The sequence below is a fragment of the Buteo buteo genome, chromosome 13 (genome assembly GCF_964188355.1).
Source record: "Buteo buteo chromosome 13, bButBut1.hap1.1, whole genome shotgun sequence".
NCBI lineage: Eukaryota > Metazoa > Chordata > Aves > Accipitriformes > Accipitridae > Buteo > Buteo buteo.
The window spans coordinates 38,573,619-38,592,685 of NC_134183.1; the positions used below are offsets into that span (position 1 = coordinate 38,573,619).

Sequence of the window (19,067 nt, forward strand, 5' to 3'; positions counted from 1 at the left end):
TAACATTTCTCGGAAAACTAATGAATATGTATGTAAAACATGTACTTAACCTGCACAGTTAGGCCCCGACGGCGCACACGACTTTGGTGGGACTACCCCGGTGCTGCCCAGCGCTGAATAAACATACCTACTTTACAATCTCACTGATTGTGAAGTCTGTTTTCCGCAGGTCAACGGCTCTGACCAACTTGTGTCACCCCTGGAAAGGGGACGGGACAAGCTGAGGGCATGGAAGCGACAGCACCTGTGGCTGACTTGCTCAGGAGAAGGCAGCGGTAGAGCTGAGCAGTGTCCAACGGCCTCGGTCCTCTCCACTCCTGCTGTCACCTTGCGCCATTTTCTGAATCTCTTCCAGCTTCTGCAGAAGGGTGAGGCAAAAGCCTTCACACTGTGGCTTCCTTCGCTGCCCGGTCCCAACACCTTCTCTCTGTCCCATGGTGGGGAATGAGCTGCCCTGGAGATGGTCTGTATTCATTTTCTCCATAGGTGGTAGCAAAAGAGGAGGTAGGGAGAAGAAGACGGCGTCTCCTTGCCTGGATTTCGTGTCCTCCCATACCATCTGCTGGATTGGAGCCCAGAGCTGCCCACCAGATCCCGTCCGCTTCAGACTGCGCATGCTTCGTGCTATGGAGAGAACAAACCATCCTGCCAGGCAGTGTGTGATCACCAAACCTGGTGAATATGGGGCAAGTCCAGCCCAGGAGGACACACAGGTGAGACAGCCACATGAGGGCTCAATCTGGTCTCCTCCACACTTAGATTTTCTGCACATCCCAGGAGAAAGATTTACTAGTGCACATTCCTAAGCAAAGCTGAATATGCCAAAAAAAGTCATTAGGTGTCAGCAGTCCTGAAAAGTGATACAGAAACCCCTGGTCTTAGATTCTTACTCATTTTTAATCAAGTTTTTACACAAGTTTAAGAATTATTTCTGCTTGCACTCACCTTCCCACAAAGGACTTGGTAATGCTGGCAAATTAAAGGAGAAAAAGGGAAGGAGAAGTGTTAGGCCACATTGAATTGCTGTGTGGTGCAGGCAAGCCCAGCTTACTTGAGCTGAAATGGGCCAGCCTGTGTCAGCCAGCCAGGACTGGCCTGGGGCTGTGCAGCTTTGCTCTTGCAGACGTTGCATGGATGTTTTGGCAAAAACACACTGTGGTTATCCAGCATTACCCACCTCACTGTGGTTTGCTGGCTGAAGAGGGAGCAGATGGCAAATGCATTCCCACAGAGCTGGAGCTCTGGCAGCAGAGCCGGGACTGGATGTGTTGGGACTCTTTTCCTTGGTTTCGCTTTTCTCAGAGGACGTCTGTATTCAGATGTGTATATCTTGAATGATTTGCCCCTCCTCTTGCACGCAGTCCTTCAGCTTTTCTCCCTACCACACAGGAACTGGTGAAGCTTGTGATTTAAGCCCAGGCAACAAAACACCACAAAGCTGCTCACTGACTCTTCCCCCTGCCCCGTGGAATGAGGAAGACAAAACTATAAAGAAAAAGCTTGTGGGTTGATAAAAGGACAGGGAGAGATCATTCACCAATTATGGTCATGGGCGAAAACCAGCCTCAACTTGGTGAAAAAAAAAATCAATTTAATTTACTACCAATCAAATCAAAACAAGGATAATGAGAAGTAAAGCCAAATATCAAAACACCCCCCCACACACCTTCCTGGCTCAACTCCACTCCCAATTTTCTCTACTTCCTCCCCTCAGTGGCACAGGGGGATGGGGAATGGGGGTTGGGGTCAGTTCATCACACATCATTGTCTCTGCTGCTCCTTCCTCCTCAGGGGGAGGACTCATCACTCTTGCCCTGCTCCAGCGTGGGGTCCCTCCCACAGGAGACAGTCCTCCACGAACTTCTCCGACATGGGCCCTTCCCACGGGCTGCAGTCCTTCACAAACTGCTCCAGTGTGGGTCATTTCCGCGGACTGCAGTCCTTCGAGTCACAGTCTGCTCCAGCGTGGGCTTTCCCATGGAGTCATGGCCATCTTCGGGGGCATCCACCTGCTCCGGTGTGGGGTCCTCCACGGGCTGCAGGTGGGCATCTGCTCCCCCACTCCCCTCCATGGGCTGGGGGGGACAGCCTGCCTTCTCTCCATGGGCCGCAGGGGCATCCCCTCCTCCCGCACACCTCCTCCCCCTCCTTCTTCACTGAGCTCGGTATCTGCAGAGGGGTTTCTCTCACATTCCAATCTCCTCCCTTGCTGCAGGTTTCTGTTCTTAAATATGTTATCCCAGAGGCGCTACCAGTGTCGCCGATGGGCTTGGCCTTGGCCAAAGGTGGGTCCGACTTGGCGCCAGGGAAGCTTCTAGCAGCTTCTCACAGGAGCCACCCCTGTAGCCCCCTCCCCTGCTACCAAAACCTTGCCACACAAACCCAAAACAAGCTTTAAAAACTCCAAAGAGAGAAAACATTTAAGAAATTGATCTTCAAAAAAGTTCTCCTAAGTTGTTCTCCTAGAGAGCTGCTTTCCTAAAAAACACTCCTATTTGCTTGACTCGGGAAATAGTTTGCTTGCAGCAAAATTGCTTGTTATTTCATAAAGCACAAATGAGGGTTGTTTCACACTTAAAACTTGCCAAGATATCCCTCAACAACTCTATCCTCTGGCAACTTTGGCTGAAAAGCCAGCAGCAGCACAGCTACACCCCAGGTACCTTTGGACACCCCCCCCAAGCTGGACCCCAAGGATGCCTGATAAAAGAGAAGGTTTTTCTAGATATGGTCCTGAAGTTCAGATGTTAATCAAAATTAGCCAGCCTCTGGGATTGGCATGCATTGTTCTCTACCAGAGGGGGGATTTTCGAGTAAGCTATCAAAATATTTCCCAAGTAAGACCACAGAAATCCCCACAGATGCAACCAGGGCAAAGACTTCCACGGTGCATGAAGATGTTGATCTAAGTTTCCTTTGGAGACAGGGTCATCTCAGCGTTGCCTGTGTCACAGCGTCTTCAGCTTTTGGAGTCAACTCCACTCGTGTCCTAATTAGGACGAAGTTTTCCTGTTGGTGTGATGCAGCCAGCCGTTACTCTCCGATGCTCTTGAGGACAGTAAGGGTGAAGCCAAGGTGGTGGTAAGCACTCTGGTGGCTCTTGGTGATCTGGAGGAGGAGGCCAGGACACGGCCCACAGCTCAAGCCACCTCAGGCTCTGCTGCTCCACTGGGGTCTCTGGAGAAGAAACCCAAACCTTTTCCTTCCTCCCAGACCACCTTCTACCACAGAAGGACCACTGCTGGGGCTGGTGCAGCCCCTGGCTGGTCTCCAGAGCACGGCTGGTGTTGCAAGCAGAGCTGCATGGTGTCTCTAGCAAGTCTTGCTGTCCCAGACAGGGCAATGAGTGTTTGGCATGACCACCCAGCCGCGACATCCCCACCTCTCCTGGTCTGAACACTCCTCTGATGAGCACAAAGGGATCCCCATAACCAGTCCCTTCACCCCAGCAACCTCCAACCCAGGTGTTGGAACTGCAACAGTTTGGATTTTCCTAATCCTTAACAGAAAGCGTGGTTATAATGGAAAAAGCTATGAAACAAGCCAAGATCCCTCAGAATCTCAAGCACGTGTTCTGCAACACCAGTCACAGCAAATCTTAACATACCCAAGAAGAGATGTGCGATAGATCACACCCACTGGGTTGCCAGGAACCCTTGTTCACATACATGAGATCCGCACTGATTAAATCCTCCTTGATCCAACACTCATCAAGCAATCAATCACAGAGATTTCTTCATAAAGTAAAAGCAAGCCAATAAGTTTCTGTAGTAGCTCTGGTTTTGGTTCGTGCCATCAAACCCCCCAGGTATGGCAGAAGACCAGCCCCCAACAGGGCTTCTCCACGGGGCCAGCCTCTTGTGGAAGAGAAAACCAGAAATGAAAGTTGCTGACACCCACATCTGCTTCCCCTCAGCCCAGCTTTACATCGCCCACCCCCAAGAAGAATCAGCTGGAGTCCTCCCCCCTTGAAGTGGGCACCACATCCTGCCCATCACTCCTTTTGCTCTCACCCAGCTTTAAGGTCAGGTCCAGTGTCCCCGAGGTTACTTTGTCCCTTTTTTAAACCTTCCCTTCAGAGCCACACAGGAGCCTGCAGCCAGGCAGATCCCACATAAAACAGACAAACCTTTAATTCTTCTTTCTTTTTTTTTTTTTTTGATGTAAAAGTGTTCCTGCACCTTCTCAGCAGGATAAAAAAATGCAACTGAGCACAGTGCCACCACACCCCAGATCCACCCACAACCCAGCAGCCCATGAAATCAGCTCAGGTTGTCATATGACTCTGAAGAAACATTTTAAGGACCCCACTGAAGTAGTCCAATTTTATTTAGATAAAAATCTTGTACAACTCATGAGCACTGAAAAGCTACAATTGTTTTTTAATTGGTTATGCAGACTTTTATAGCTATGTGCTCAAAAAAAAAAAAAGCCTAGCCCAAATACTGCTTTGGGTAAATGATATTTTAACGATAAGCTTTATTAAAGAAGGAATTCTGCAATGAACAATTGTTCTTCTTCATCTTATCCACAAGTGAGATGTGAAGAAAGGACAGAAGCTCAAGAAGATTTTTGACTTGCAAGGCAGAATTTTTCAGACCTGCATGGGGGAGAGGAGATTGACATCAGTCACTCTGTTTACACCTTCAACTGTAATTATTTTAGGAAAAAAAAAAAAAGAAGTGTTTTCCACAAAGGAACTCCAACTGCAGAGTCCCAGATGCAGGCAGACAGACCCACCTTCCAATTATATTTAGATATATATTTTCCTGCAGAAATGGATGCTTTTCCATCCCCTCCTCAGTGGGGGTTCAGAGTTCAACAAGCAATCCTCTACCAAGATGATCCTTGCTCTCCACCCCAAGCACCAGCTGCACAGATATTCTCCCTTTATCCTGCTCTCAACGCCTCCACCCCAGCTCAGTAAATCCTTGTCCCCAGACTCCAGTGAAGTCACCAGTGTCCCACCTCCAACCAAGCTTGGCATCCCTTGCCATCGGTGACCTTCATGCTGACGTCCCAAAGCCGCTGCATGCCATGCTGCCAATGTGGGCACAGCACACCCCAGACCCTGCCCTGGGGCCATCCCCACTGCCCAAAAGTGAGTGACAAACCAGAAGAGTGGCTGTATATAATTTTTCAGAGCTCTGTTACCTAGAAGCATCTGTACTTTATCAAATCACAGGTCCATTTACCTCAACATCCCATCTCAAGCAGCAGTTACAAGCAAACACTTAAGCACTTATGGCACCCCTTCTCAATATACTTCCAATCCAACCATTTCTGGCTCCGGGGGATCTCTTGAGCCTCTCCCCAGCCTCCAATATCACACCTCAGCTTTTCTGCTCCAAATTAAGAGCATATCTTCTTCTGTTGTCCCCCACTAGAAAGATGGTCAACTGACCTTCATTTTCTCTTGTCCCTGGAAGCCTAACAGCCCTCCTAGCCTTTGCTGCTCTACAGCAAGGAAGGGCCAGAGAGCTTTAGAGAGAGAGCAGCAGCAGACAGCAAGAAGTAAAGGACTCTGGTCCATCTACAACTTCTCAAGAAGAAATGCCCAGTCTAAAAGCCATCAATAACACCTTCTGGTCCAATGTGAGGGGCATTTCAAGTAAGGTCTTGCCAAAGCTTGTCCTGGGTACAGTTAATAATTACCCACCCTCTACCAGGGTATGTAACTAAGTTGCAATGCTGGTTCAAATGCCTGTCAGCTAGGCCACATATCTTTAGTTTTATTCTCCCTATCAAGGGTTAAACTAGTATTTACCTGACTGCTAAATCCAGATCAATTATGCCCAGATAGTTTGAAAAACCTGGAGCCCGCAGACAGTGAGACATCAGTGAATAAAACCAAGACTTCCTCTGGCTTGGCAGCAAGGCACGGATTTGTGCCTCATAAATCCCACATTACCGAGCTGACGCGCTGCCTGCTGTAGGGTTAACCAGCCTGCCTCCCCCCAAGTCACAGGGATTTCCAGGTATGGCAACTTCCTCCTCACCAGACAGAAGACAGCACCATGGGTTCTGGAGAAGCACTAGGACATGCGACAACTCTGAACAATAACTGGCAGACACACCAAACACATGCCGGGAAGTTTTGCTCCAAGGGGCTCCTTTTTTTTTTTGAGCAAAGGAGACTCTTGTAGGCAAGGTATGGCTGAGAACCGGCCAAAATAGTTGGTAGAAAGTGTGTGGGAACAGCCTCGCTCCCTATCAGCGGAAACACTACTTTTTTAAAAAAATTTTTTTTTGTGGGGGTGGTTGCTTTTGCTCCTTAACTCTGCAAGCTACACACTTCCTCACTACAGAAAGCAGTCCACATTCCCCTTATCTGCACAGTATGGAGCATCAGCGTAACTCACCATGATTATCCCAGACACAGCTTAGAAGTCTGTATCTGCAAGAAAGAAGGGCAGAGCGTTAGGCTTTGGGGCAAAGAGCACCCCCTCTCTCCCGTCACCACAAGCCCACCCCCACTGGAAACAGCCCCAGTGCAGTAACCAGAAAGCTGCCCTTGCTTGGCTGTGTGCTTGCTGTAGCAGGCTGGGTCACCACAGTCATTCCCCACCGCTACATCCTTCTTTATATTCACCAAACATAAAGCCAAAAATCACTGCATGACCCATCTCTTTCCAGGCAAGTTCACCTAGAAAGAGATCAGAGCACTCCACTCAAAGTCAACAGTCACACCATAACCAAATGCCTACAGATAATACGGAAGCAAGTCTTCCCTGTCTGCTACAAACGAACCCTTTCATGGGTACGTATACACAGCCTTTTCAGCAGCCCAGCTTAAGCCAAGTTAATCTTCCATCTATAGCACAAGACCTTCAAAATCCACCCTATTATAGCACCCCATTTCCTAATGGGGGGGGGGGGGAACAGGGACACTGTGGATATAAGTTAACGAGCTCTGGCTTCTGCACTAGAAGAGCGGCAAAGCTTGAAAAGGAAGGCACACGATACCCCAACGGAAAAACTGTGGCTCTCCTAAGGCAGAGTGGGCCACCCTGCAAGAGTAGACGTCGCCTTTCTCGGGGGTGAAATCGGCGTACACCAGGCGCTGGAAATACCACTTGTCGTTGAAGGACATGTCTGCGTACTGCACGTTGCTCATGGGCTCCCCGTTCTTGAGGAGCGAGATTTCAATCTTCGGAGGGTGGAAACCACTCACGAAGCAGTTGAGGACGTTTTCTTCTCCAGGTTTGGCATGCCTGCGGGAGTACACCTCCACCTTCGGCGCCTCTGGAGAGGAGGGGTAAGGAGGCAGTGAGCAGCAGGGCGGCGGCGGACCCCCCCCCCCTCCCCTCAGCGAAGCCAGCGCCCACCCACCCACGCGCGGTAACCGGTAACGGTCCCCTCACGCGGTAACCGGTAACGGTCCCCTCACGGCACCTGCTCCCCGCCGCACCAGCGCCCTCACCGCCACCCCCCCCCCGCCCCGGTTCCAGGCTCCTCACAGCCCCTCCGCCCCCCCTCACCCCCAGCGGTGCCCTTCACGCCGCTCCGGGCACTCACCATCCGCCCGCCCCAGGCCGACCAGCGCCATCAGCACCAGGACCCCCAGCCTCAGCACCGGCCCCATGGCGGCCGACCGCTCCGCTCCGCTCCCCTCACAGAGTGGGACGGCCCCCCTCGCCCGCTGCTTTTTATAGCCCCGGTTGAGCGCGCCCAATCGCGGTGCGGGACTGCCGGCGCGTCATCAGTCTCCAAGCTGAGGGGAAGAAGTAAGGTTATGTGAGCTAGGCCGTCGCGCCTGCGCACTGCCGGCAGCGTCGCTTTCGCTTTCGCTTCTGGGCCTGAGGTACAGGCCGGGGCTCTGCCTGGGCGCTGCGCCAGCCGCGGCTCTGCCCCAGGCCCCGGCCAGCCCTGTGCTGGGGCCTTTCCCACCCCGGGGCATTCCCCGCGCCTCGGCCTTCCCCTGGGGGATGGAGGCATCGGAGGCGTGAGGCGGGGACCGGGCCCCGAGTCAAGGCCGGGCGGCCTCTCCCCCGGGCCTTGAGCTGGACGCCTGCGGTCAGGAACCCCAGCTGGGAGCCGGGCATTGCGCAGCAGCTACGAGGTGCTCGCCCGGCTCCTGCCCCTCGCCAAAAGGGGAGTAAAAGCCATCCCTCACGGAAGGTTTTGCAGCGAGGGTCGGTATTACGCCAACGGCAACAGCCTACACTGGCGCAACCTGGCCGCCTTCCTTTCTGAGACTCGGTTTGCCATTTCTGAGCTTGGGCGGGAGCGTCTTGGTCCGGTGGCTGCAGGATGATGGATTGACTCTGTCGTTCGAGCACAGCACAGACTCCCTGATGTCAAACACAAGAATCCAAGGTCAAAGAACCAGGTGTTCTGGTGCCTCCTCCACAAAAACTGTGAGCGCTGCAGCACAGCTAGGCTTAGGTATGCCTCCCTGTGGTACTGCTTGGAGGGGAGAAGTACAGCAGCCTTGAACAGCAGCATTAAGAAAACCAAGGTTTAAAAAAAAAAGAAAATGAATCAGTACTAAAGAGCATGTAGATATTTTATACCCTAGGAGCTTGTCTGCTTCTGGTCCTACAGGTCATGTACTGGTTATCCTTACAAAGAGTCACTGCTTCAGACTGGAAAGCAGATACGTGTATATTGTCTTCCATCCAGCTTCATAAGGAGTAAAAAGTTAAAAAAAAGACAAAAGAAAGTGAAGTTACTGCTAGTAGGGAGAAAGCAGCAGCATCACAGAGCTCCTCTAACACTGGGCTCCTTTAAGACTTGCCTTCTTAATGCATCCCATTTAAAAACCTAACTTAAATCAATAAAGCACATACAGAGAACATCCCCTACCCAAAGGCAGCAGGTAAATCAGTAGAGACTGAGCAAAGAAAAAACCTGCAAATACTCATTAATCCTCACTGGAGCAGCTCTGGGATGAGCTCTTGCTTGGTTTGCTGGCTCTCCAGTGAGCGGTGCCAGCAGCTACGCAGCTGCCGTTGAGTGTTTTTGCTGCGAGATAAGGGGACGCAGCTGCTGCTGAAGCCTTATCAGGGATCTCAGGGCTCTCACAGAAATAAGTCACAACTGATGCGTCAGCAGCCAAGCTGGCATCGGGAGTCGCTGCCTTGGAGCCTGACCCAGAGGCTTGTCTGGCTCTGCCTGGGGGAGCAATCCCCTTGGCCCAGGGAGGATTAATTACACAAATAGCTGATTGTGGGACACAGATCCTTTCTCCGCGCTGACGCCCGGGCTCTTCCTGTTGGGACAGGAATCCCTGGAGATGACTGTGCCTAGCAGACTTTCCCTGTAAACACAAGCTGAACCACAAGTTTCTTCCATGTGATGTTTCTAAAAGGCCAAATCTTCCTTTTTCAGGGTGCTTCTGCTTTTATTGGCGGAGAAAAATATTTAAGGAGTGGGTGAGGTCTGACACAACTGAGGTGCTCCTGGCATTCGGGGGGACGAGGGCAGCACGCTGTGCTTGGCGGGACACAGAGATTTACAGCATCTTTGCCTTAGCTTTGCTCCCCTGTGCTTTCAAATCCGCTGCTGTAAACCTCCGAGGCACTTCCAGCTGGACCGACCACGTCCCGCTGGTTTTCCATGACTGCTCACAGGGGCATCAGTTCGGAAAAGGCCCTCGCTGGCAGGGAGTGACAAGAGCAGTAGAAAAACCTGGGCCCGGGTTTTCTGTGTCCTGAGAGACACAGGTGTTTGCAGTTTTACCCCCTTTTTCACGGGTGGGGTCATTAAACCCCCCCCCCCCCCCCCCCCCCCCGCTCCATCCCCATCCCTGCTCCACGCACCGCCAGCGATCTCGGCCGCCTGGGCGGGGCCTAACTGTGGGGGCGGGGCCTAACGGAGGGGGCGTGGTTACGCTACAGCGCAGGGGCGGGGCGCAGTGGGCGCCGCCATGCTGTACGGAAAGCGCCTGCGCGGCGGCGCGCTGCCGCCGGAGCGGCGGCGGTCCGTAAAAGGCGGCGGCGGCGGCAGCCTGGCCCCGTAGAGGGACGCGGGCGGGCGGGTGGGAGGGAGGGAGACGTCGCGGCATGGCGGAGGGCGGCGAGCTGTTTGTGAGTGCCCGCCCTGCTCCGCCCTGGCACGCTGCTCCGTTCCTCGGGCCACCTCCCCTCCCGCTTCCCTGGGTCACGTCCCCCCCCCACCCCCTCCTCGGTGCCGGTTGCTCCGCGGCTGCCTCTCCCGGTGCTGGCTCTCCTCGGAGCGGTCGGTACCGGAGAAGACGCTGCCCTGGAGGTGCTGGTGGGGTGCCCTTCCCTGCCTTTGTGCTCGGGTGCTGTCCGTGTCCAGCTAGTGGGGTGTTCACTCTGAAGCCTAATGGTGTCCCGCTGTGCCAGCCACGCTGGTGCTGTTCTGTACTGGCATCCCCTGCACTGGCAGGGGTCACCTCCCGGTGGCCACAGCCTTGGTCCAGGCAGGCTTCAGTGGGCTCCTGCCCTACACTGAGCCAGTAGATCCTGCCCTCGCTGGTGGTGCTGGTGGCTCCTGCTCTTCCCTTTCCACCTGCAGAGCAGCTGTGAGCACTGGGGGCTGCCCGGCACCACCAGTGTGGGGGGGGTGGGGGGTGAGGTTGGGTGTCCCCCACTTTGGGAGCACGTTAGGGTTACCTCTCCCTTAGTGGGCACCCTGGTGCTTTCGACTCCAGATCCTTGAAGACTACCTGCTGCTGGAAGATGTGCCTCTGCTGGAGGAGATGGCCGAGGAGGATGAAGAGTTCGACCTGTACAACGAGATGACTTTTGGGTTAGGTAAGATCTCAGGGGAGGCCCAGTGTTGGGGAGATCAGCCAGCACCCAATGGAGTGAGTATGATGGGGGGGGGGGGGTGGTGAGGAAGCTGTTCTCCTGCCTGGTGAGGAGCTGGATTGAGATTAGGGACCCCAGCGGGCACTGCCCAGGCTTTCACCCACCCCAACGTGCTCTGCTTCCCTCTTCCAAGACCGAGACTCCACTGAGGAGGACACTGCAAAACTCCTGATGCCTCTGGAGATGAACCCTGAGCTGGCTGAAGCGGTGGCAGAGGAGACCGAGGCTGGGGAGGAACCAGGGCTCAGAGCAACTGAGCAGCCGGAGGAGCTGGGAGAACCCCAGGAGGAAGGTGGGATGGAGCTGGACGTCGAGCAGGTTGGCTCCGAGTTGGAGGAGGAGGAGCTAGGGACTGAGGAACAGGAGGAAGACCAGGAGCCCTGCGAGGAGCCCAATGACCTGGGGGACCCGGCAGTGATGAAAGCTGTGCAGACCAAACCCACGCTGGAGGTGACGTGTGAGCGGAGAGGGAGGGGACCCATGCCTGGCAGGCAGGCAGAGGGGCTGGTGGGGACCCACTGCTCCCCCCTCCATCCCCACACCTGTGGGTCCTGCCCCACGGAGGGCACCGGGGGGTAGTTTCGTCCCTGCCCAAGGGAGGAAGACCTGCTGTGCCAGGGCTGAGTAAGTGCCTGTAACCTCTTCTTTGCTTGCAGAGCCAAGACTCGGCGGTGCTGGACAGTAGGATTGGTGCTTGCTGGGCAGAGTTTGGCAAAGAGGACGTGGTAAAAATGTCCCCTCCCATCCGGTGATGAGGCTGAGTGGCCCCTGTGCCTCTTCTCCTGTCTTCCTTCCCTGTGCTGATCTATCTCCCTGTCTTCCAGTTGGCAATGGATCCCGTGGTGTGGGGCTCCTGCCCCAGCAGCGTCCCACCCCACCATGTTCTGGAGGTGGGTACCCCCCACCAGGCCCACGGGGAGTGGCTGGGGGCTCCCCAGCACCCTGGGCTGAGGGTCATGCAGGCGATTTGGGGTGACCAGGGGACTTTGTCACGGGTCTGGGTGTGCACGGATGTGTCTCTTAGGTGCCAAGGCTGTGGGTGGAGGTGCCTGCCCTAAGCAGAGCCTGGTTTTGAAGGCGAAGTTGTTGAGTTTGGGGGGACTGGGACCCCCATGCCGGGTGTCCCTGTGGGTCCCTTGCTGTTGCATGCTGCCAGGGTGGGAGCCTGGCTGGTGCATGGTCTGGTTAAGCAATGACCAAAGGTTTTGGTGAGCTGCCTGATGCTGGGGAGCTAAATTGATCCCAGCTGAGCCCCGTTCCCATCTCCTGCTGCCTCCTTCCTGCAGGATAAAGCCATCCTCCAGGTCCTGGAGAGGCCCCCACCCTCCACCAACATGGCCCTTGACTTCATCGGCTCCCCAGTGCAGAGGGGCTATGGAGGCTCTTCCCGGCTCAAGCACCCCAACTTAAGACTGATGTCCCCCAAGTCCTTCCCCCAGCGCTTTCTCCAGCAGGTAATGGGTTTCGGGGGGCTCTTGCATCCCCTCTTTCTCTGCCCTCCCCTCCACAGAGGTGCAGCCTTGAGGACAGGCTTGTCCCAGTGACACCTCCTGCCCTGCAGCAGTCGCCTCTGATGACTCGTTCCCTGTGTTCTTCTCGGCCCTACATGCCAGCTCGCAGACCCTCTCCACTCTTCACTTCTAACCAGGTAACGCAGTGGGCTGTGACCCACGGCCATGTCCCCTCTGAGTTGGCCCTGGAGTGGCAGGAGATGGAGACGTTGCCTCCCCAAAGCTCTGCTGTCTGAGGCAGACTTTGCAGCTCCATCTAATCTTGAGCACCCATCTCCGGTGTCTTGCCCATGGGGAAAGTGGAGCCACCGGTGTAGCCATTGCTTCATAAATCTATTTGTCCTGATGTCCCCATGGGACCTGCACCAGGCATGGTGTTGTGCTTGGTGTCATGCTGCAGCAGTGATGGTGGACCTGGGGCATGCCATCCCTGGTGACACCTGGGTCCCCTTGCCTTGCTCAGCTGTAGTGGCAGGATCCTGGGGAGTATCACCTTGCTGTGGTGCCCCATGTGTCCCCTCCATGCAGGGAGAGGGTGGCCCCTGCACAGATGGGAGCCAGAAGCCAGCATGGAGCTGACAGACCCCTCCAGGACCCTCAGAAGGGAAGGCTTAGATGCTTGATAGCTTCTCTCTCCCTCTCCAGGGTACAAGGTATGCGTCTCCAACCCCTTTCCGGCCCATGTCACCCAACATCAGCAACTCTCCACGGCCTCTCGCCATGCACTTCGGTCCTATGTCTCCCTCTTTGGAGCCTGCTCTCTTCTTCAGTCCATCAGCCAGTGGCCAGCTGAACCTCAGGTAGCAGGATGCCCGGGTGCCTGGATAGGATTGGAGGAGCCCTACAAAGCAGCTGGCGGGTGTCCCCCCTCTGGGGATGGCTCTAGTGTGTGGTGCTGAGCCCCCTGACCCCCATCTGGTCTCCTTTGCAGTGTGCCCAGCCATATGACCCAGCTTCACCCACAGCACCAGCGGATCCTGACCAAGCGGCAGCAGCAACGTGGGCAGGCACGGAGGTAAGGGGGTCCCCGGGGAGCTGCAGGGTGTGTGGGGGGCTCTGGGCAATTACAGCAGGCTGCACCTTCTCCTGTGCCAGCATCTCCCCCAAGAAGCTGTGGTCTCCTCAAGTGGACCCTTATGCTGGGCTGATGACCTCCAAGGAGAAGGACTGGGTTGTCAAGGTGGAGATGATCCAGCTGCAGAGTGAGAACATGGATGATGACTACTACTACCAGGTGAGCTCCTGCTGGCAGCACCGGTAGCTTATTCTGCTCCTCAGGGCTGGGACTTCATCTTTTTGGGAGCTGGAGGGTGCCAGGGCTTGTGGTGCCTCCCCTCCTGGCTATGCCTGTCATTACAGATGTACTACCACCGGCTGGAGCGCAAACAGGCAGAGGAGCTGTTCCGCGGGCGCAACAAGCAGGAGCCCCCCAAGCTGGTCACGCCGTTCATCCAGAAAGTGGAGACATATGACTCTGGTGAGGGGCTGGGGTGGGCAGTGGGGGGCTGGGTGAGGGACTGTGGGATGTGGTCTCACCGTATCCCATCTCTTTTCCAGTGGTGCGCATTGCGGGCTCGCTGGGCCAGGTTGCAGTGTCCACCTGCTACAGCCCTCGCCGGGCCATCGATGCTGTGCACCATGCCCTTGTGGATGAGGTAGGTGAGGGGAAGCCGGGCTCATTGGTGCCGCGGATGCCTGGAAATCCCGCTCTGAGCTTTCCCCAGGCACTGGAGCAGCTTTAGCAGGAGCTTTAGGAGCTGCTGTGACCGAGCATGCGTGCTGCCCAGAGCTGTGGGATGGGGCACACGGTTTGAGCAGGTGCCGCCTTGGTGGTGAGCTCGCTGGGAGCTTTTCCCCTGCCAAGGGGTGGGATGGGGCTCTGGGCAGTCGGAGCTGGCTGTGGCCTTTCCGTGGGATTGGTCTGTATCCTGAAGCCACCTCTGATCCCCAGGGAGCAGCTGGCCCAGCGCCCTGCCGGCAGCAGTGTCTGGTGCTGGCTGTAACTGTTGTGCCTTCCTTTCTCCCCTCCTGAAGGCTGCAGGGAGCCATCGGCTTCGGGCGCTGCACAGGATCGAAAAGGTGAGCGAGCCGCGATTTGGGGCAGGGTGGGATGGTGCAGATGCTCAGTTTTCATCTAAGGAGCTCTGTGAGGGGACATCAACCTGGGCAGGGGTCCTGAATAACCAGTCAGTAGAAGATGGTCCAAGCTGCCCCTTTACCTTTCTCCAGCTCTTCCTGCAGCTGCTGGAAGTGGAGGACATGCAGCGGAAGACATCCCTGGCCCCAGAGGAGCAGCAGCCCTGCTGTCAGGAGCAGAAGAGCCAAGAAGTGGAGCGTCTCTACCAAGCCTTGAAAATTGGGGCTTGCAGCAGTGCAGAGTGAGTTTGTGTTGTGGGGAGAGGCGAGCAGACAGTGTGTCCTGGTCCTCGTGGGTCTCAGATGGTCATGGGGAGGATTGGATCCTGTCCTCTGTGTGTCACCGTGGCCTGTGCTGACCCTGCCCATGAGCTTTGTCCTCCACTGGAGCTGATGCTGGTCCTTCTGGATGGGCAGAGATGCTACAGGTCCCTTGGGATCTGTGCCAATTGAGCCTTCATCCCCAGGGAGGCAGAGGATGAATTCCTGCAACTCCTGTGTGTGCGGAAGGGCAAGAAGCTCACGGCCCGGCTGCTGCCCCACCTGACCCAGGAGCAAGCAGAGAAGATCCTGCTGACTGTCACCCACCACCTGCCCTTTCTCATGAAGAAGGACGTCTTGGACGAGGCAAGCACCTCCAGACAGGGCAGGGGCATCCCAGACTGCCTTCTTGCCCTGTCTGCTCTTGCTGGGGGAGGCACCCTGGGCAATGGAGGGGGCCCATCTTGCTGGGTCCCAGCATGGCTAGGCAGCTGGTGTGGTTGACATGAGACAGGAGCCTCTTCCCTGAGGAGAAGGAGAAAAATCTCCAGGAGGGTTTAAAGCAGTCCTGGTAGCAGTACCCCCTGGGGGGGGTGCAGTGTTGGCCTTTGTGTCCCCCCCCAGGTATTGGGATGGGGCTCAGGGATGGGGTTGTGGCCATGATGAATCGAACAGTCTCAGATCCCTGCTCTCCCCTCTGCTCTGCCCAGTCTCTTCCCATGCTCTACAGCCCGTTGAACGAGGTGGTGGGTGGAATGACCTTCAGCAAACTCATCGAGGTCCTGCAGGAGATGACCAGGCCTCTGCCCAAGCCCCCTGAGCTCCCCCTCACCACGGCCTTGAAGAACCAGGTATGCTGTCCTGAGGAGGGCAGAGCCTTGTGGCACCCCCGGGGTGCCACCGCTGCCGGCCATGACACTCCTCCTGGTGCTTCCCTGCAGTTTGGGATCTCCTTGCTCTACTCCCTGCTGAGCCGTGGCGAGAGGCTGCTGTCCTCCGATGTGCCACTGGAGCCACACAGAGCGGACTTCGAGATGTGGTGAGGGGCTGTGTGAGCAGTGGGGTTGGGGTTTGCTGGCTAGTGGGGTGCTCACCCCCTGCCTTGATGCCCCCAGGACAGACACGGTGTTCCTGGTCGCCCGGGAGCTGTCGCAGGTGCCCAAGGCTTTACTGGCGGAGCCTCTCTTCTTGCCCAGCAACCTTCTTTCGCTCTTCTGCCGCTACCTGGACAAGCAGACCATCCACTACCTGGAAGCCAAGATGGAGTGAGTACTGCCTGGCATGGTTCCCTGCTTCTGCCAGGGATCCCTCAGATGCAGCAGACAGCATTTGGGGGCTTATTGCTTCTGTCCCCTTGGGGACCCATTTGGACACAAGTCTCCAAACCTTCACTGGGCTGAGCTGATCCTTGTGGTTTTGCTTCTGCTTTTAGCAATCCCAGGACCGTGCCAGCTGGTGCTGGGTTTTGCATTTGCATCAGGTTCACCACACCTTGATGGCACATCCCTGTGGGATGAATCAAAGTGGGGGGTGAAAAGCTGGGGGGATCCGATCCCCCCAGCAATTTAAGCCAGCAGCTCTAGGGCACCCTGGGGTGGTTGGGCAGGCAGGCTCCTGGCAGCTGCCAGCAGCAGGAGTGTGACAAACTGCTCCAACCTCATCCTTTCCCTGCAGGTGCTCACTGCTGCCATCAGAGGCTGCCATGCCCTGCTGAACCCCCGGGGAGCAGGGGATGGGAGCCAGGGCCAGCAGTGCTGGGAACGGGCAGAGCCCGCTGCTGTGACTTTGGATTTTGAAGCAAACACCCTGGTGCAGGGCACTCTGGGTGAACCGGGCACTGGCAGGGCCGGTGCCCAAGGGCTGATGCTGACCTGCCCCAGTGCCTGGGAGCACAGCACAGAGTGGGGGTAACTTATTTTGGCCTCGCACCCAGCAGTGGTGAGCACTGGATTATGGCGGGTGTCAAGGCAGGGGGTCTGCACAGGGGCGCTGGGAGCACCTGGGGTTGTGAGTGACTTTGTGTAGAGCACTTGAAATAAAATAAAAAGGTGATTAATGAGCTCCTCTGGCTCCTGTGGACAGCTTCTGCTGTAACCCCAGGGGTCCTGGAGGCATTGCCTGGGCATGGAGAGACCCCTGGTTGGGGATGGTGGGGATCTGAGTGTACAGTAAAGGGGAAGGAGAAGCAGGGAGGGGTGCACAGAAGACCCCGAAAGAGGACAGAGGGATGGAGGAGAAGGCAATGTGCTTACAGGGGAGTGGAGGAGATCATAGTACCCATGGGGCTGGGGACAGAGGGGAATTGAGCCCCCTGGGAGAGGAATGGGCTGGAAGAAAAGGGATGTTGTGGGGGAGATGGGGTCAGAGCTTGCTCTGAGGGGAAAGGAAAGATCTGTGCATGCAGGAGGGTGCATCTGGGTGCACATGGGGAAGGATATGGGGGATCTCAAACATACATGGGTGGGTAATAAAGCAGCTCTTTTCTCTACTGAGCTCTCAAAGACTAGTTAGCCTAAAGGCTTGCAGATATGATCATGATGAAGTACTCTGAAGCATCTTTCTTGAGCAATTTTAACTGACCATGGCTACCCCAAGCTGACCCTCACTTCTGTATCTAGGGCTGAGGGGGTGCCTAGGTGTGATGTCTGGTCCCACTGTAGAAATCTTTGTGGCTCCTGCCTGGCTAATATGGTGGGATTTCCCCTAATCCTGTGGGACATCTGAGCCTAGGCCACCTATGTCCATCCAGAGGTCTAAACCTGACGCTCAAAGCCTGGTGTATATTTGAGAGGTTTGCACCAGAAAGTTGTCTCATCCTCCGACTGGTAGCTATTGTATGTGCCTAAGCTCCAACCCTGTGTAGATGAAACTATTCCTTTAAAACTGACATCATCCAGACTAATGCACATGTGATCGATATGGCTGCATGGTTGGGTGGGATTTATGTCCATGGCTCATCAAGACAGCTCAGATATCAGCTTCTGAAACTCGCTTCAGAGGAGTGGCGAGATCCCTAAATACAGTGGTACAGAGACGAGAGACACTGCAGATGTGATGCAGGATCTATGGGGGACTCCTGCCCTTTGTGCTAGAGGTGGGGTGTAGGCTGTCAGTTATTTAAAAGGGTGCGAGGTCCAGCTGGAAGGAGTTCCAGATCATTCTGGCAGCTGCCTTTGTCATCCTGATGCCTCTCCTGCTGATCTTGGTGTCTTACAGCCTCAGCCTGTCTGCTGCCCTCCAAATCAGGTTTGCCAAAAGCACATTCAAAGCTTTCTCCACTTGCTCCTCACACTTTATTGTTGGAAAGTTCTTCTCTGGGACAGCTATGTTCATGCCTATGCATCCCTAGCCATCCGCTACTATGTCACTTCAAACAAGTGACACTGGCAGGTTGAGATCAGGGTGAAACCCGGAGTTTCAAACCCAGGCAATTGACCCACCTGCAAGCAAAAGGATGGACCTTGCCACCACAAACCCTAGAGAAAATTTCAGACAGAAGGGAACTAACAGCTGCTCACTGATTTGTAGGAAGAGAGGAGGATGCTAGTGAAACCTTCAAGATAAGGATAAGGCATGTTATGTTTTCAGTTTGCAGTGGAGCAAAGTAACAGACCTACTGCCTGAGAGCCAGTGTGCGTGAAGGAACAAAGTGCAATGTGGTTGCAGTCATGTATGAAACCAAATGCTCCTCTGTAGAAGGGTTGGAGGTCTCTACTGGGCTTTGCTGCTTCATTGCAGGAAACGGGTGAGACGAAAGAAGGAAAATCAGTCTCTTTTGGTTACTCTCCCACAACCGAGGGACTTGCACCACCCAGCAGCTCCCCTCGGTGCTTCCCACCTGGAGAAAGAGACCCTCTCCCTGGGGCACCACCTGGTGAATTAATTCAGCTGAGGGGTGTCCAGCAGGTCAGGGACCCCATCTGCTTTATCTGCATTGGGATCTTCTTCCTTAACCCAAAGCCGATGATAGTCCAAGGTGTCTCTGGCTTTGCTTTACCTACTGCTCTGCTCGGCTTCTCCTGGCACTGTCCCGAAAGAACCACCAATCCCATGGGGTGGTGGTGACCCATCACCATGAGTGAACGGCTGGACCAAGGGTGGTCGCTGCCTCAGGGAAATGGGGCTCATCCTGGGATGTCTTCAGGGCATGGGGCTCATACTGGGATGTCTTGGGGGGTATGGGACTCATACTGGGATACAGGGAAGAGTATTTTGGGCTTGCCCAGGGCTTATTACTGGATGTTTAGGGGAGGAATCAGAGGTGGGGGTTGAGGTGGTTTGTGGCAGCGTCATCTCTCTTGGGCCGCTCCTGAAAACCCTCGAGCTGAACAGGCGGCCATCCTGATCGGGGTGTGGAGGGGAGGGCGGCTGTCCTGCT

At 55.3% G+C, this 19,067-nt stretch overlaps 2 protein-coding genes across 6 annotated transcripts; one reads left to right on the forward strand and one right to left on the reverse strand.

The window, feature by feature from the left end:
• Positions 1-4,311: 4,311 nt before the first annotated feature.
• On the reverse strand, positions 4,312-7,672 carry B2M (beta-2-microglobulin). Its single transcript, XM_075045745.1, has 4 exons — positions 7,519-7,672; positions 6,967-7,245; positions 6,363-6,397; positions 4,312-4,600 (listed from the first exon to the last, which is right to left on the reverse strand). The coding sequence occupies exons 1-3, from the start codon at positions 7,583-7,585 to the stop codon at positions 6,384-6,386; spliced, it is 360 nt and encodes a 119-aa protein (XP_074901846.1). The 5' UTR covers positions 7,586-7,672; the 3' UTR covers positions 4,312-4,600; positions 6,363-6,383.
• Positions 7,673-9,351: 1,679 nt separating this feature from the next.
• PATL2 (PAT1 homolog 2) lies at positions 9,352-16,744 on the forward strand. 5 transcript variants are annotated; one of them, XM_075045738.1, is made up of 19 exons: positions 9,352-9,373; positions 10,622-10,724; positions 10,915-11,231; positions 11,438-11,506; positions 11,606-11,671; positions 12,068-12,235; positions 12,343-12,429; positions 12,938-13,092; positions 13,224-13,307; positions 13,388-13,526; positions 13,652-13,769; positions 13,850-13,947; positions 14,327-14,371; positions 14,522-14,670; positions 14,896-15,055; positions 15,400-15,540; positions 15,631-15,728; positions 15,805-15,954; positions 16,364-16,744. In XM_075045738.1, exons 2-19 carry the CDS (start codon positions 10,670-10,672, stop codon positions 16,401-16,403), a joined length of 2,139 nt encoding a protein of 712 aa, XP_074901839.1. In that variant the 5' UTR covers positions 9,352-9,373; positions 10,622-10,669; the 3' UTR covers positions 16,404-16,744. The 5 variants fall into 5 exon arrangements, with proteins under 5 accessions (XP_074901839.1, XP_074901840.1, XP_074901837.1 ...); XM_075045739.1 differs by lacking the exon at positions 9,352-9,373 and adding an exon at positions 9,893-9,924; XM_075045736.1 differs by lacking the exon at positions 9,352-9,373 and adding an exon at positions 9,989-10,031.
• The last annotated feature ends 2,323 nt before the right edge of the window (positions 16,745-19,067 follow it).

What these genes read in the sequence shown, in the direction of transcription:
- B2M (XM_075045745.1), bottom strand. Translation starts at nt 7,585, where the DNA reads ATGGGGCCGGTGCTGAGGCTGGGGGTCCTGGTGCTGATGGCGCTGGTC. An exon ending in CGGCCTGGGGCGGGCGGATG is followed by an intron (nt 7,246 to 7,518) that starts GTGAGTGCCCGG and finishes CCTCCTCTCCAG; the next exon opens with AGGCGCCGAAGGTGGAGGTG.
- PATL2 (XM_075045736.1), top strand. Translation starts at nt 10,008, where the DNA reads ATGGCGGAGGGCGGCGAGCTGTTT. An exon ending in AGTGGAGACATATGACTCTG is followed by an intron (nt 13,770 to 13,849) that starts GTGAGGGGCTGG and finishes TCTCTTTTCCAG; the next exon opens with TGGTGCGCATTGCGGGCTCG. An exon ending in CCACGGCCTTGAAGAACCAG is followed by an intron (nt 15,541 to 15,630) that starts GTATGCTGTCCT and finishes GCTTCCCTGCAG; the next exon opens with TTTGGGATCTCCTTGCTCTA.